A 12,892-nucleotide genomic window follows, 5' to 3' on the forward strand; every position below is an offset into this window, starting at 1 on the left:
GTCATTTCTGTGAACTTCACTTCTTATCTTCAAGTGGTAACGCTAAACCCACTGCCAAGATGCAATGCCTGCTGGCAGGAGCTGGCTCTCTGAAATATCTCCTCTGGTATTACAGGGCTTGGCGGAGGGGAGAAGAGAGGATACAGCAGATTTCTCCTCCTCTTCCTCGGTTGTATCAGCTGCGAGTTCTCTCTTTTTAACTGGCTTCCTTTGTTTTGTGCATAGGCTGATGCAGATAGCTTTTATATGGCATGCAATGGGCGGCAGTTCAACTCGATAGAGGAGGATGTTTGCCAGCTGGTGTACGTGGAAAGGGCTGAAGTCTTCAAATCAGAAGATGTAAGTTTTGTTTTGTTTTGTTTTCCCTGCCCTTCAGAGAATTTTCACAGTATTATTTGGACTGGGCAGAACGCTGCCAGAACGGCTTAACTGTATCAACCCAAACCCCATTTCCCGTTCCAGTGCTTTTTCTACTTGGGAGAGTTTGTTTGGTGATTTCGTGGGCTTCATGCCTCGCCACTGCAGCGTCTCTGATCTGAACCTGCCGTGGGTAGTAGATCTAGTGAATCCAGAAAACAGAATGGGGCTGGTGGCAGATGCAGCAGCTGCACCGAGCCCATGCTGTCGAGAGGATTCTGGCTGCGGTCTATTGAATGTTGTGGATCACTTTCTTTTTCAATAAATTTCTAACTGCTGTGTAGGCTCACAGGATTACTTTGTAGCGTTTTTGTACCCTAGCGCCAGCAGTAATGAGAGAGAAATTTGACTTTTTCTTATGTGGGTGCTTAATGTATGGTGATTGGAAGGTGCTGAGCAATTTGTCTCTGCTTGTCCTTTTGAAGGGGGCCAGCCTGCCTGTGATGGATCTGACAGAGCTCCCGAAGTGCACAGTGTGCCTGGAGAGGATGGATGAGTCCGTGAACGGGATCCTTACCACGCTGTGCAACCACAGCTTTCATAGCCAGTGTCTGCAGCGGTGGGAGGACACCACGTAAGAGGCTTTTCTTTATTTCCACATCTAAGACGCTGTTTGAGCGTGGTGGTTACATGCTGACAAGACTGGTTCTGCTCATCAGAGTGTGGGGGCAGGAATTACTGCAAGTTCTAATGCTCTTTTTTCCCATTAAGGGACTCCCAGAGAGAAATCTCCCCGCCAAAAGTAATTGAACAGTGTTTCCCCTGGGCCTCACTGCTAAGGCAAGAAGGGAGTTGTAGAGTAATGCTGATTATTTTAAAATATTGTAGGATAAAAATACTGGGGTAAACAACATTGGATGCGCACACAGCCCTGTTTCACTCGGTCTTGTGTGCCTGTTCAGTCATTCGTTTCCTCGGCATAGCTGAGGCTGCGCTGTAGGCAGATGTGCACACCTGGCCGGGGCTTAGGAGTCCTTCTGGGAGCCCTGCAGGGCAGCAGTCTTGCCTGTCTCACTGAGATGCTGGGAGAGGATGAAGAAGAGCTGGGCAAGAGCAGGTGTACGGGGGGACAGGACTGGAAAGTGAGACAGAAGGGAGGCGGGGAAGGAAGAGACGATGACAGGATCACTCGGTAAATTGGGAAGGGGAGGCAGCTGCTCTAGGCAAGCTGTATTATCCCAGGCGGGTACGGGCTGAGTGATGGGAGGCCGTGTCACTGGCTCAGGGAGACCCTCCGTGGCACTGGGCAGGCTGGGGGTCGGACCTGCATCTGTCCTTAAAGCAGCTCTTCTTTTCACAACCGCTAGCCTTTCCTTTTCTTGCTCTTACCATCCTTCACATCCCTGTAGATGGGGATTTCAGTGTGTCTGAGCTCCTGACTGCAGACCCCCTGACTGGCACCCAGGTGCTGCTATCAATTGTGCATATTTTGCATTCTTCTGGACACTGTTTGCTGTTTTACTGCACATCAGGCAGCCATAGATACTGCAGCAGAAGGCTGCAGATCTTCACTGTGTTTTCTTCTCTGTCACTGGTACTGTGATTGCCTGATGCTCTGATGGAGTGTGAGGAGAATTTTAGCCATCTGTATATCATTCGTAAGCCAAAGTAACAGAACCTGGGTAAGATTAATCAGATTTGTAGCTATTCAAGTTTATGGGCTGCTTTGCTCCATAAATCAAAACCACTTTAAATTTGAAGCAGTGGAGCTTAGCCCGTGCGGGAGCAAGATCCAAAATAGCACTTAAATACCTAATACACAATTTAAGCAGAACTTATGCTCCCAGTCTAGAAGAACGATAAAAGAAAATCCCTGTCCACTTTGCTTAGGCGCCACGGAAGCTGTAAGTGCCTGAATTTGTATAGAAAGCTGACTGCAATCCAATTGTCTCCTCCCTTGAATATTTCTGTAGCTTAATCAGCAGCTAATGAAAAAAACATAAACAGTCCTGGCAACAGGATGCACAGCCTCAGTTACCCCGCTCCCTAGCTGAGCTTCTAGTGCTTAGGGTCTGGACAAAGGTTCCTTCTGGTCTTGGGTCTTCTGTCTTTCTGGCAGCACACTGGTATAGTTTCAAAAGAAATGATAGTGGGGTGCCTGCTACTGATTCTTTCAGGGTACAGTTACAGATATTCTTCCTGGAATCGGCTGAGACCGAATCCATTGGGTTGGGGTGAAATTGAAGCATCTCCTCATCTCCTTAGGGTTGTTTTAAGTACTAAGGTATGTTTACAAAGCGTAGGTACCTCCCTCTGTTATTTGGCTGTCCTCAGCAATGTGTAGTTACAGCATCCTTCCACAACAGTGTGTAGCTGCTGCATAAAACCCTGCAGGTAATGGAGAACTGAAGATGTCGGTTGGCAGCAGTCCGGAGGAGCAATGTTTAGAGATGTGTGACACATCTATACAAGTGCTTCTTGCAATATTTATGGCTGAGGCAGGGAAGTGTTTCTTGAGCTCGGTCGTGGCTTTTTTGCTTACTGGCAGAGGCTGAGGTTGCTGGCAACCCCACTGAGGCTTTTGGTTGCAGATGTTCTCTACACCTGGACTGCAGCAAAACCAGATCAAGCTGAGACTGTGAAATGGCTTTGGAAGAACTGTTCTTTGTTCTGCTGTCACTTACTGGCTTTTAAAACAGCAGCCTTGTGTGGAATGGAGGCAAATTTGAGTGGGGTAAATGTGAGCCGAGAGATGTGCGCACATAAGGAGCATCCCACTGCATAAGGCATTTACTTTGAGCTCTCTGGCCCTCCTTTTAATTACAGTAATATTAAGATGGGGCTCCTTGTCTCTAATCATGATGCTTATTGCCCTCTAGGTGTCCTGTCTGCAGATACTGCCAAACGCCTGAGCCAGTGGAAGAGAACAAGTGTTTTGAGTGTGGAGTTCAAGAAGTAAGTAGGTGGGTGGATGGTGGGTGAGATCTAGACTAGATCTGACTGCACAGCTGCTCTAGTTGCTTTTGGGGTTAATTCTGTGGCTGCTTTTGGGCTGATTTTACCACAGTGGTGTATCTGCTTTCCTTTTGAGTTGGAGTCAGTACTGGGAAGGGATCTTACCTCCCAGGTTTCCTGTTCTGACAAATGTTTCTGATTCTTAGAAAGAAGTATTAGCACATAAAGCTGATCAGAGCATGCGTGATGAGCATGGTAGGGGGCAGCTAAACTAACACTGAACTTGGTGGTCCCTTCTACTATGTGCTCTTCAGAGCTTGCTTTTGTGGTCCTGCTGAGGTCCCTCGTTCGTTAGTCAAGGCCATTCTTCCATCCATACTTGTGATAATCTATCAATGTGCCCAGCACCTGCAGGCTTGTAATCGGCTTGAATGAGCAGGTACCTCCTTCTCTTAGCCTTCCAGCTGAGCAGGGCTTCAAAGAAGGAGGGGGAGGAAAGCAAACGCTGTTCGCTTTCTAAGGAAGTGACTGGATGTACACAGCATCAGCAGGCCACCGGTGTCAGATCACGCTTTCTCAAAGCGCTGATACCACTGCTTGAGAGTGTTGTATGTACAGAGCTTTCTCATTCTGTTGACAGAACCTTTGGATCTGCTTAATATGTGGGCACATAGGCTGTGGCCGGTACGTGAGTCGACATGCTTACAAACACTTTGAGGAGACCCAGCACACCTACGCAATGCAGTTGACCAACCACAGAGTCTGGGACTACGCTGGAGGTAGGCGCTCTGCCTTCCCCTTTTGTAGGATGACCTTGTTTGTAAAATGGCTTTCGGGACCCCTTAGTAAGAGTTCTTGTGATAGAGTTTGCTTGGGGATTAAGGGGCTTGCATCTGTACTAGTACCTTGTCTTCCGGGAACATCCATCTCCTCCCTAATAGCAGTTTTCGTGGGTCTGTAGCAGATGGAGGAGAGAGAACATGATTCTATAATGGACCGGGGCAGTCCTGTTGTCTCTGTGGAATGTGTTTGTTACTCCCTTTCCATCAATTTGCCCTGAGGTATGGGAATGGGCTGTTGTAATAAATATCCTGTAAGGTGTCTGTGCGAAGTCTGCTAAATAACAAATACATCTGTTGTTGGCTTTCTGCCTTGCTAATACGCTGTGGCAGCAGTCTGCATGGTTAATTGTGCTGCATAAAGTATTTCCACTGGTGTCAACCTGGGTGTTCTTAAGCTAAAACTCCCTGTGGTTGAATTTTCTCTCTTCAGATAACTACGTCCATCGACTGGTTGCAAGTAAAACTGATGGGAAGATAGTTCAGTATGAATGCGAGGGAGATATGTGTCAGGAAGAGAAAATTGATGCCTTACAATTAGAGGTAAATATTTGGGCTTGTTGGACTCTGCGTTGTACTGCTGTGTGAAAGTGTTTCAAATCCGGATATGACTACAGGAAAATTACATCATCTTATGCAGCAGGCCTGCTGCCTGCATGTAGGCAATCATCTTCAGGCAGAAGCAGGATGTTTTTACTGCCTTTTTTTTTTTTTTTAAAAAACCAAAAACTCTCCTTGGCTCTGCAGAGCCAATGCAGCTAAGTGTAAGCTGGCTGCAGTTTCATCCTGTGTTCACTGGTAGACTGAAGGTTAGCTGGTTACGCTGCTACAAGCACTCAGGTCACTGGAGAGAAAAATGGGTCCGAATGCCCAGACTCACTCACCAGACCCTTCCTAGTGGATCTGTGACTTGGCTTAGGAGCCAGGATGTGTATGGAACTGTCAGTTTGAGTAGTTTAGGTTGTAAACTGAGCAAATATGTAGGAATCCATAGCTGTGTGCTTACCTTGGCTATCGAAGAAAGCTGACGGGCTCGTCTGATATCAGCCCTGTTCTGCTCCCTTCTCTTGAAGAGCAAATGATTATTTTGTACCTGTTGGCCAGCTTTTCCTATCGTAACCAGAAGGGTAAAGGAGAGGAACTCAAAATTACTGCTCCGCTGAGCAGATATACCGCAGCATGATCTCAGCCACATTAGACACAAGGGTATCTGAGGAGGAACAGCCCATAGAGACCAGACTTTCTAAGCTTTTTGCTCAAATAAATATTTGGTTGCTTTTCCATGAATTTTCTGAGTAAGGCTTAGATGCTAAACCAGCTGTTTTTAACCCTTTTTTCTGGGAGGTTGGTGCTTGAAGTCTGCAAGGCCTCTCTATCTAGCTTATGAGATCTAAATGTTTCTAGGGAGAATGAATTTGGCAGTGTATTCTGGTGCTCTGATATTACTGAGAGTGTTTAAGGCTTTTTGCACATGTTTAATTCTGTAGTGAATGCCTGATTTGGTGCTTATTAGCCTGAAGATAAGAGATGATCACATTTTCCAACCTTCTCATAACTCATTTGCAGAACCAGAAGTGAAAAGACGGGATGTAAGGCATATATCCTTGTTCAGATGCCAAAATAACATTGGAATGGGCTGTACTTGTTGGAGAACAATAATTGTGAATAGTTATTCACAGCTGAGGATGCTTTCCCAGAGATGTTCTTACAGTGAAGCTTGATATGTGCACTTACCCTTCTGCCTTGGGTTTTGGGCTGTGAATGGGGAACTCTGCAGCTCAGCCTTTGGGATCTCAGACTCTTGTGACAGGGATGGTTGATGCTTCCTTTTGCTGTGGAGTGTAAAACTTGTAGACATTTATTGCTACTACCATGAAAAATGGGTCTCGTCTTTCAAAAGTTCGTGGCGTGATACTGAGTACAGCTTGGCGGAACTTTTACTTGATCCTTGCTGTTGTGCTCTAAAGGCTTTCCTTGACTTCAAAAAAATCAAGTGATTTGATTTTGAAATCAAGTTGGTGAAACACATCTGCTGGATCTGCAGTTTGCACGTATGTTCAGAATGTCCTGTATGCTCAATTTCATCTGATTAAATTGATTTGTATATTGGAGCCCTTTGGGCTTCTTAATCAGCATAGCCACCCGTATGTAAAAGCTGACTGTTCTGTGTATATCTTCTGTGTTCGTAGTACTCATATTTGCTAACAAGCCAGCTGGAATCGCAGCGAATCTATTGGGAAAACAAGATTGTCCGAATAGAAAAGGATACGGCTGAAGAGGTGAGCTCTGCTCTGGGCGTGTGTGAAACTCTGCTGAAACAGGCCCCTGGACACTGTTAAGTTAAATGGGAGATGGAGCTGTTCCGTCTCTCATAGAGCCTGAACGTTGCGTGACGTGGCCTCGCGTAGCTTGTTTCACTACCAGCTGAGAAAATTGGCTCCAAGACGTATCCCTTATCTCGATGCTCAGATCTAGCAATTTGCTGCTCAGTGGTGCGGAAGTAGGTAGATTGCCACCTAGATTGAAGGTTGATTTAAATGTGCTGCTCAGGAAACTGCAGCAGTGGTGAAAACAAGTCCGTGCTGCTGCAGGATCCCTGCTTGCCGATGCCATCCGTCTCACACTGACGTGTATCTCTAGGGAAGGTTAGTGTAGCATAGACAATATGACTTTAATTTGCTCGGCTGCAGAAAGTGGTAGCAGTCTTTCTGCTCCAAATGCGTATTGATTTGCCCTTTCTTTTTGATCCTCCATCTCTCCTCATCACCCTTTGGGAAAAGTTGAGTTTCGTCCTATAAAGCATTCTGTAGGCAGGACTGCTTCAAAATGTCATGAGCAAAAATCCAGTGAGAATATTTTAATGGTTTCACTCTACGTAGATCCTTTCAACTAGGTTTCAAGTGAGTCAGGATTTAGGGTTGAGTCCTTAACTGAACTTTCTGCATGACTTCTAATTAACCATTTAGTATCTGCAGTTAAGTAGCATCGTCAATGTAGAAATTATGACTGTTGAAATAATGGTCATTGACCTTGGTCTAAAGAACAGTCCCAGAAATCTTATGGAGGGCCCTATAAAAGGAAAAGATATAGCAAAAATCGTCTTGCACATGACCAGGAAACACGATCCACAAAGCAACTTCAAAGTGAAACAACTGTGATGTATGCCCCAAATATGGTTTCATGTTTAAAGATCCTTACATTTTACTCACGGCCCTCGCTCCATGTAAGTCTTGCCTGGATCAGTGCCACTATGCAGTGTATTCCATTATCAGTGCCCAGGCTACTTCCCCAAATTAACCATCAGCTGCATAAACACTCAGTGATTAAGGCCGGAAGGCTTAAAACCTGCTCTGCATTGACTCTGGCATCAGTGAAGGCACCATGTGTGCCGACACTGACATTTATCCAGATTGCTCCTCCAGGAAGGCATTTTTCCTTTAAATTCCTGTCTCTGCTACATGCAAGCATGCTTTTGACACTAATATAGGGGAAACAAGTATTTCTGTCTATAAATTTCCTGTAAGTCTTACGTTAGAGGCTTTGACGTGTTCTGTGCGGTGCCTAGAGAATGAGAGCTTGGTTTTCCTCAGCAGTAGCAGTCTCGAGTTGTGAAGTAGAGGGGAAGAGGAAGCCAATGTACGTGTGTTTCTGTTTGCGTTTTGCGTGAGTAAGATATTCGTGTCAGTAGGTCACTGCCTTATGACAGCAAGCTGCTGAGTCAGTGCTGAGCAAAGTAGCATGTTAACTTTCAGACTTTGACCATACTTACTTGAGGTTTAATTTAAAATGAGCAAAAGCCCGACATTGTAAAGCCTTAAGATGGAAATTTAAGTTTGCTGACAGATACAAAAAAGTCTGAGAGAATGGCTAAATGAATGCTTAACTGCAGTCAGTAAGAAGTTAAGGATCTGATGCAGCTTTTGTTTGAATGGGGTGCCTGGCGCAGATTTGCAGCCTGAGTTGCTGCTCTGTGTGAGCAGCTTCCACGGCAACGTGGTTCCTCGTTGGGGTACTGCGAACTGTAAATGCAGAGGGTCTTCATCAAAATTAAGCCTTTTCGTGACTCAAAGCTTCTGCTTACCTGGATATAGTAATTGGTCAAAGTCTAGAAACCACTCCAGAAAAATGAATGTCATAATGAAAGTGCACAGGACCTGTGCGCTTTTGAAATGCCTGTGTGTTTGTTTTTACAGATTAACAACATGAAGACCAAATTTAAAGAGACCATTGAGAAGTGTGACAGTCTGGAACAGAGGCTGAATGACTTGCTCAAAGAAAAGCAGTCTGTCGAAAGGAAGTGGGTACCGCTGCCAGGTTTAGTTCCATGCAGCCATTAAAACTCCGCGCACTGACATCCAAAAAGAAAAAATCTTGCTATTCCTGGGCCATTTTGAGCTATTTAAACTGGTATACTGAGAACACAGCTTATTTTTAAAAAAAGCTCTCATTTATGTAGGTGTTCATAAATTGAAAGTGCCTGTTGAGTGGAACACAGCTTTTGGGCTCTTGGCTCTTTTTACATGGTCTGCATATTTAGCATTCAGTAATCCTTCCTCTGCCTGCTCAGAAGGAGACGCCAGTCTGTTTCACAATTGGCGGATACAACCGCGGAGAAGAAAGGCAGCTCAACAGAGGCATCTCACCCAGCACAGAGAAAAATGTAGATCTTAGGAAGTGCCTAGATGAAAGATGTCAAGCATGGGGACTGTGCAGATCAGTGTGTTCCAGCTCCCTAGGTGGGACTGCGTGCTCTGTTCCTCCTAGCCCACCAGGCCCCTGGCACTGCTGCCTCTCCAGCAGTCCTGGTTGGAGCAGAAAACCCAGGCTAGTGAGCTAGTTCATGCAGCTCACCTTGATGAGTGGAAAGGAGTCTGTGTATGAGGCCGGCAAACTTTCAGGGCAAAAGCACTGCGTTGTTAGGAGCAGGGAAGCACTGTCTGTGAAACACGAGGCTACCGATAGCCTTGTGGGAGCATCTTGCTTCCGAGTGAAGTGGTATCTTCAGGGTCTTGTGCTCGGAGCGTGGCGGGAGCCAGCATCTGGGAGGCCCTGATTGTCCTCGGCTCTCTAAGGACCCCATGTAATCTCTGTGCGCTTTTCGGCGCCTATTCCATAAGTTGCAGGTGCGTGTTCAAGGTTACAGTCCCATGCTCCCACACCCCCTGTCTGTTACCTCTGTTGGCCTTTGGTACAAGATGGAATTGCCTAACTTGCAAGGGAAGGGATTCTCCCAGGCTATGCAGTTGGAGGGACAAAGGAAGGGATTCTGCCTCGCAACATCCTATTCCATATGCAGGTAACACCATACAGACAAGCAGGTGCTAGCAAGCCTTAAGCTGGGTAGAAAATCCTGGGGGGATTTCGGAGTCCTCTTGTGTTGCCTCCCCTCGCCCATCTTTTGCCAGAAAACCAAGTTCCAGGCGGTCTTGGTGGGGCTGGAGACAGCTGGGGGTCAGTTGCCCTAAGGGATTGGAAATAAAAAGGATGCAATGGTGTTTGATCTTGGTATAGTGCACTGCTTTCCTGACTTGTGCTTCTGTTTGTAAGGTGTTCTCAGCTGAATAACAAAGTGGCTAAACTTTCCAACGAGCTGAAGGAGGAGCAAGAACTGAACAAGTGTTTGCGAGCGAATCAAGCCTTGCTTCAGAACAAACTAAAGGAGGAGGAGAGAGTGTTAAAGGAAACCTGCGAACAGAAGGACCTGCAGATCTCTGAGATCCAGGAGCAGTTGCGGGATGTCATGTTCTACTTAGAGACACAACAGAAAATCAATCACCTCCCAGCTGAGACCCGACAGGAGATTCAGGAAGGACAGATCAACATTGCAGTGGCATCTTCTGCCAGCTCCTCCACGGGGGGCACGGGCAAACCTTCTTCCAGGAGAGGCCGTGGCAAGAGGGGCAAATGAAAATCGGAGTGCCCTGCTCCCATCCTGGAACGGGCCATGCTGGTGGTAGGCCAGGCTCACCTCCTGGGACTCCGGCTGGGAACGCCCAGTTCACTAAAGCTCAGCTAGAAATTGTCTTCAGAGCTGCTCGTAAAACTGGCTGCCAGTCAATGGAGGTGTCTGTGGTATTTAAAAGCATTTCACTGCACTATTTAGCTATTTTTAGGCAGATCTTAATGACCATTTTGCCTTCCGACCTTTTCAAAGCCCCTCCTATCATGCATTTGACTTTCATCTTGGAGAGTGTACTGTTTTGGGGTGGGTGGGTGTGTACGTGTTAAACATCGCATTCTCTAAGGGGATGCTGTAGAGTAGGCTAGGCCCAGTGTGTAAGGCTTCTCCAGTTCTTCTCCTGGATTAAAGGTATTCTCAATTAAGAAATTATTTTATTTAATAAACAGTGTAAATTAGATTATATACATCTCCTTTTAGTACGTGCAGTCCTGACACGGCAGAACTGCTAGTGCAGGAGTAGAACTGTAGTTTGGAAATAAAAAGGAGTGAGGTGTGGAAAATAAACCATCTTAGTGGTGTAAGAAACTGAACGAGTCCTGAAGGCTTGTAATCTAGGATATTAAACGCTTTAAGGGACTTTGCTACTATCCGTTTCTTCATTTTAAAGATGGCCTTTGAAAGGCCGGAGCTTGCTGCCTTTGGGGCAGAAAGCATGGAAGTTTTATATTCTGGAAACTGTTTAACGGGGCTGTTTTACAGGCATTTCTACAAATTAAATAGAGCCGTCTTTGCAAAGACTGGTACACGCTGCATATTAACAGCTGCCACAGTGTTCTGATCCTCCTGGCGCGGGGCGCGTATGCGTTCCCTCCATGAGCTGCGCTAGGGGTGTGTTGGCATAAGCTCCAGTGCTGCAATCCTCAAAACGAGGTGAGGAGAATGACTAACGCAGTGTTTTTACAAACTCTCTTCCTACATGCCTGTACCCAGCCTTTGCAGTAGCTGCCGGCCCCGCGGTGCTGCGGAGCGGAGCGCGCTGCCCTGCGACTGGACCCTCGCCGCTAGATGCAGCTGTTGTATCCAGTTACTGTGGTCACCTAGCGCTGCCTGTTCCGCTCTGAAACGAGGCTCTGGCCAAAATCTCGGCTGGCAAAACTTTTGTGTTATTTGCCGCAAAGGTATGCAGATCCCGTAAGGGAAATTTGAGGACAAATCTGGGTTTGGTTTGGGTTTTTTTTGTTGTTGTTGGTTTTTACTTAGAATATATATACCAGGCTTGATGCTCTGGGGTGGGAAGAGTTTTACCCTGGCTGGAGAAGCGACTGTCCTGGTAGCTGTGTTGTGCTCAGCAATCTGAGCGTTTAAAGGCTAATCCTTTATTAAAAATGGCTGGGGGAGTCCCGCAGTTGTCTTTTCAGACCACAGTATGATCTTTTTCTGTTGTTGAAACTGCAGGAACAGCCTTGATCTTAGTCTGTAACACTGAAAATGCAGCTCTGACTTACCAGCTCCAAACTGGAACAAAGAAATGAAACAGCTAGTCCTTTATTGCTAGAAGTTGTTCTTTTTGGCCAATTGAAAGGAAAGAGTTACAATAAATAGAGTGACTCTCGGAAGGTGAGTCGTTATAATCTGCTTCCTGACTTTATGGACTGGAAGTGTTGAACTTCCTCACTTTGAAATAAAGGGCGCTTGTTTGTGCACTCATTGCATCCACTGCTTGGGTTTGGACATCTGCCCCAATCGTCTGGAACTTCTACCTTTTCTAACTTTGTAGCATGAATGTACACTAACTCTTTTCTAGCGTGTGGATTGTACAACCAGGCCTCTGCCTTCTGTAAATTATTCTAAGGACCTAGAGATGTACAACACGGCTTGCTCTCCTATAGAAACTATTTTATTTAAGATATATTTTTACACCATCTAAGATCCTCTGACCTTTTGCTGAAAGCTTGCTTTGTGTAGAGCACTAAGATGCTGTACTGTATCTTGGAATTCATTTTCAAAAAACGCGATTGAAAATTAAAAGAGCGTGCAGTATTTTTGTTTGTGTATTCAACTGGAAGCGGAGGGAGGAGATGACGGGGAGAACGACAAAACATGCAACTTACTCTTTCTGAAGTCTTCTACTTTTTAACTCAAAGGCAAAGCTGTCCAAACGAGCTCTTTGTCATGTTTGGGTTGGGGGGAAGTTCGGTTCAGCTGAGCTGATATGAGCAGGTAAGGCAGGGTAATTATCTCTGGCTCATGAGAAGGGGGCAGCTCATGCAGAAAAAGCAAGGGTTGTTGAATACTTTTGTGATAAACCAGATTACCCCCAGTCCTTGAGTGCCCTCCAGCTGCTCCCAAAGCCATCCCAGGTGTCCCAAAGTGTCCATCCCAAAGCAACCTACAGTGTCCATCTGGCTGCTTATTCACTGCTGTACATCCACCGGGCTCCCCCCAGGCTTCTGCTGGCTGAGGCTGAGGGCACCCCCCCTTGCGAGACTTCCCCCGCGGTGGGACCACGCTCTATCTGGCCGCAGGGCAGAAGCAGCACTGATGTGGCTCGAGCCCACGCGTGGCTTGTGGTGAAGGGAAAAGTCCCAGCGAAGGCCGGTCCGTGACTCTTCCTCACCCATCAGCAGGACGCCCGAGTGCCTGGAAAAAGCAGTGGCGCTCAGACCTCTCCAGCCTGCAGTCAAATTTTGACATCTGCGACTCAAAGAACAGGTCAGCTTTGTGGCTGATGACTCAGTATGACCACAGCAGAAGGTTGCAGCAGCAGAAAACTTCCTCCGAGCACTGGACAGCTGAGATTGGCCAAGCTCCTGCTATGATTAAAATCCTTAAAATAGAT

The 12,892-nt window shown here is 46.4% G+C and overlaps 1 protein-coding gene across 1 annotated transcript in view; it reads left to right on the forward strand.

Moving 5' to 3' along the window:
* Positions 1–10,844, forward strand: part of BRAP (BRCA1 associated protein) — a 14,358-nt gene extending 3,514 nt beyond the window's left edge. Inside the window, exons 4-11 of the mRNA XM_009334419.1 lie at positions 226–339; positions 843–991; positions 3,237–3,312; positions 3,953–4,091; positions 4,585–4,694; positions 6,341–6,430; positions 8,345–8,448; positions 9,699–10,844. Of these exons, the coding sequence (XP_009332694.1) occupies positions 226–339; positions 843–991; positions 3,237–3,312; positions 3,953–4,091; positions 4,585–4,694; positions 6,341–6,430; positions 8,345–8,448; positions 9,699–10,059 (1,143 nt within the window). The 3' untranslated portion in view covers positions 10,060–10,844. The remainder of the gene's footprint in view (positions 1–225; positions 340–842; positions 992–3,236; positions 3,313–3,952; positions 4,092–4,584; positions 4,695–6,340; positions 6,431–8,344; positions 8,449–9,698) is intronic.
* The last annotated feature ends 2,048 nt before the right edge of the window (positions 10,845–12,892 follow it).

Source organism: Pygoscelis adeliae, unplaced genomic scaffold (genome assembly GCF_000699105.1).
Source record: "Pygoscelis adeliae isolate BGI_AS28 unplaced genomic scaffold, ASM69910v1 Scaffold262, whole genome shotgun sequence".
Lineage (NCBI taxonomy): Eukaryota > Metazoa > Chordata > Aves > Sphenisciformes > Spheniscidae > Pygoscelis > Pygoscelis adeliae.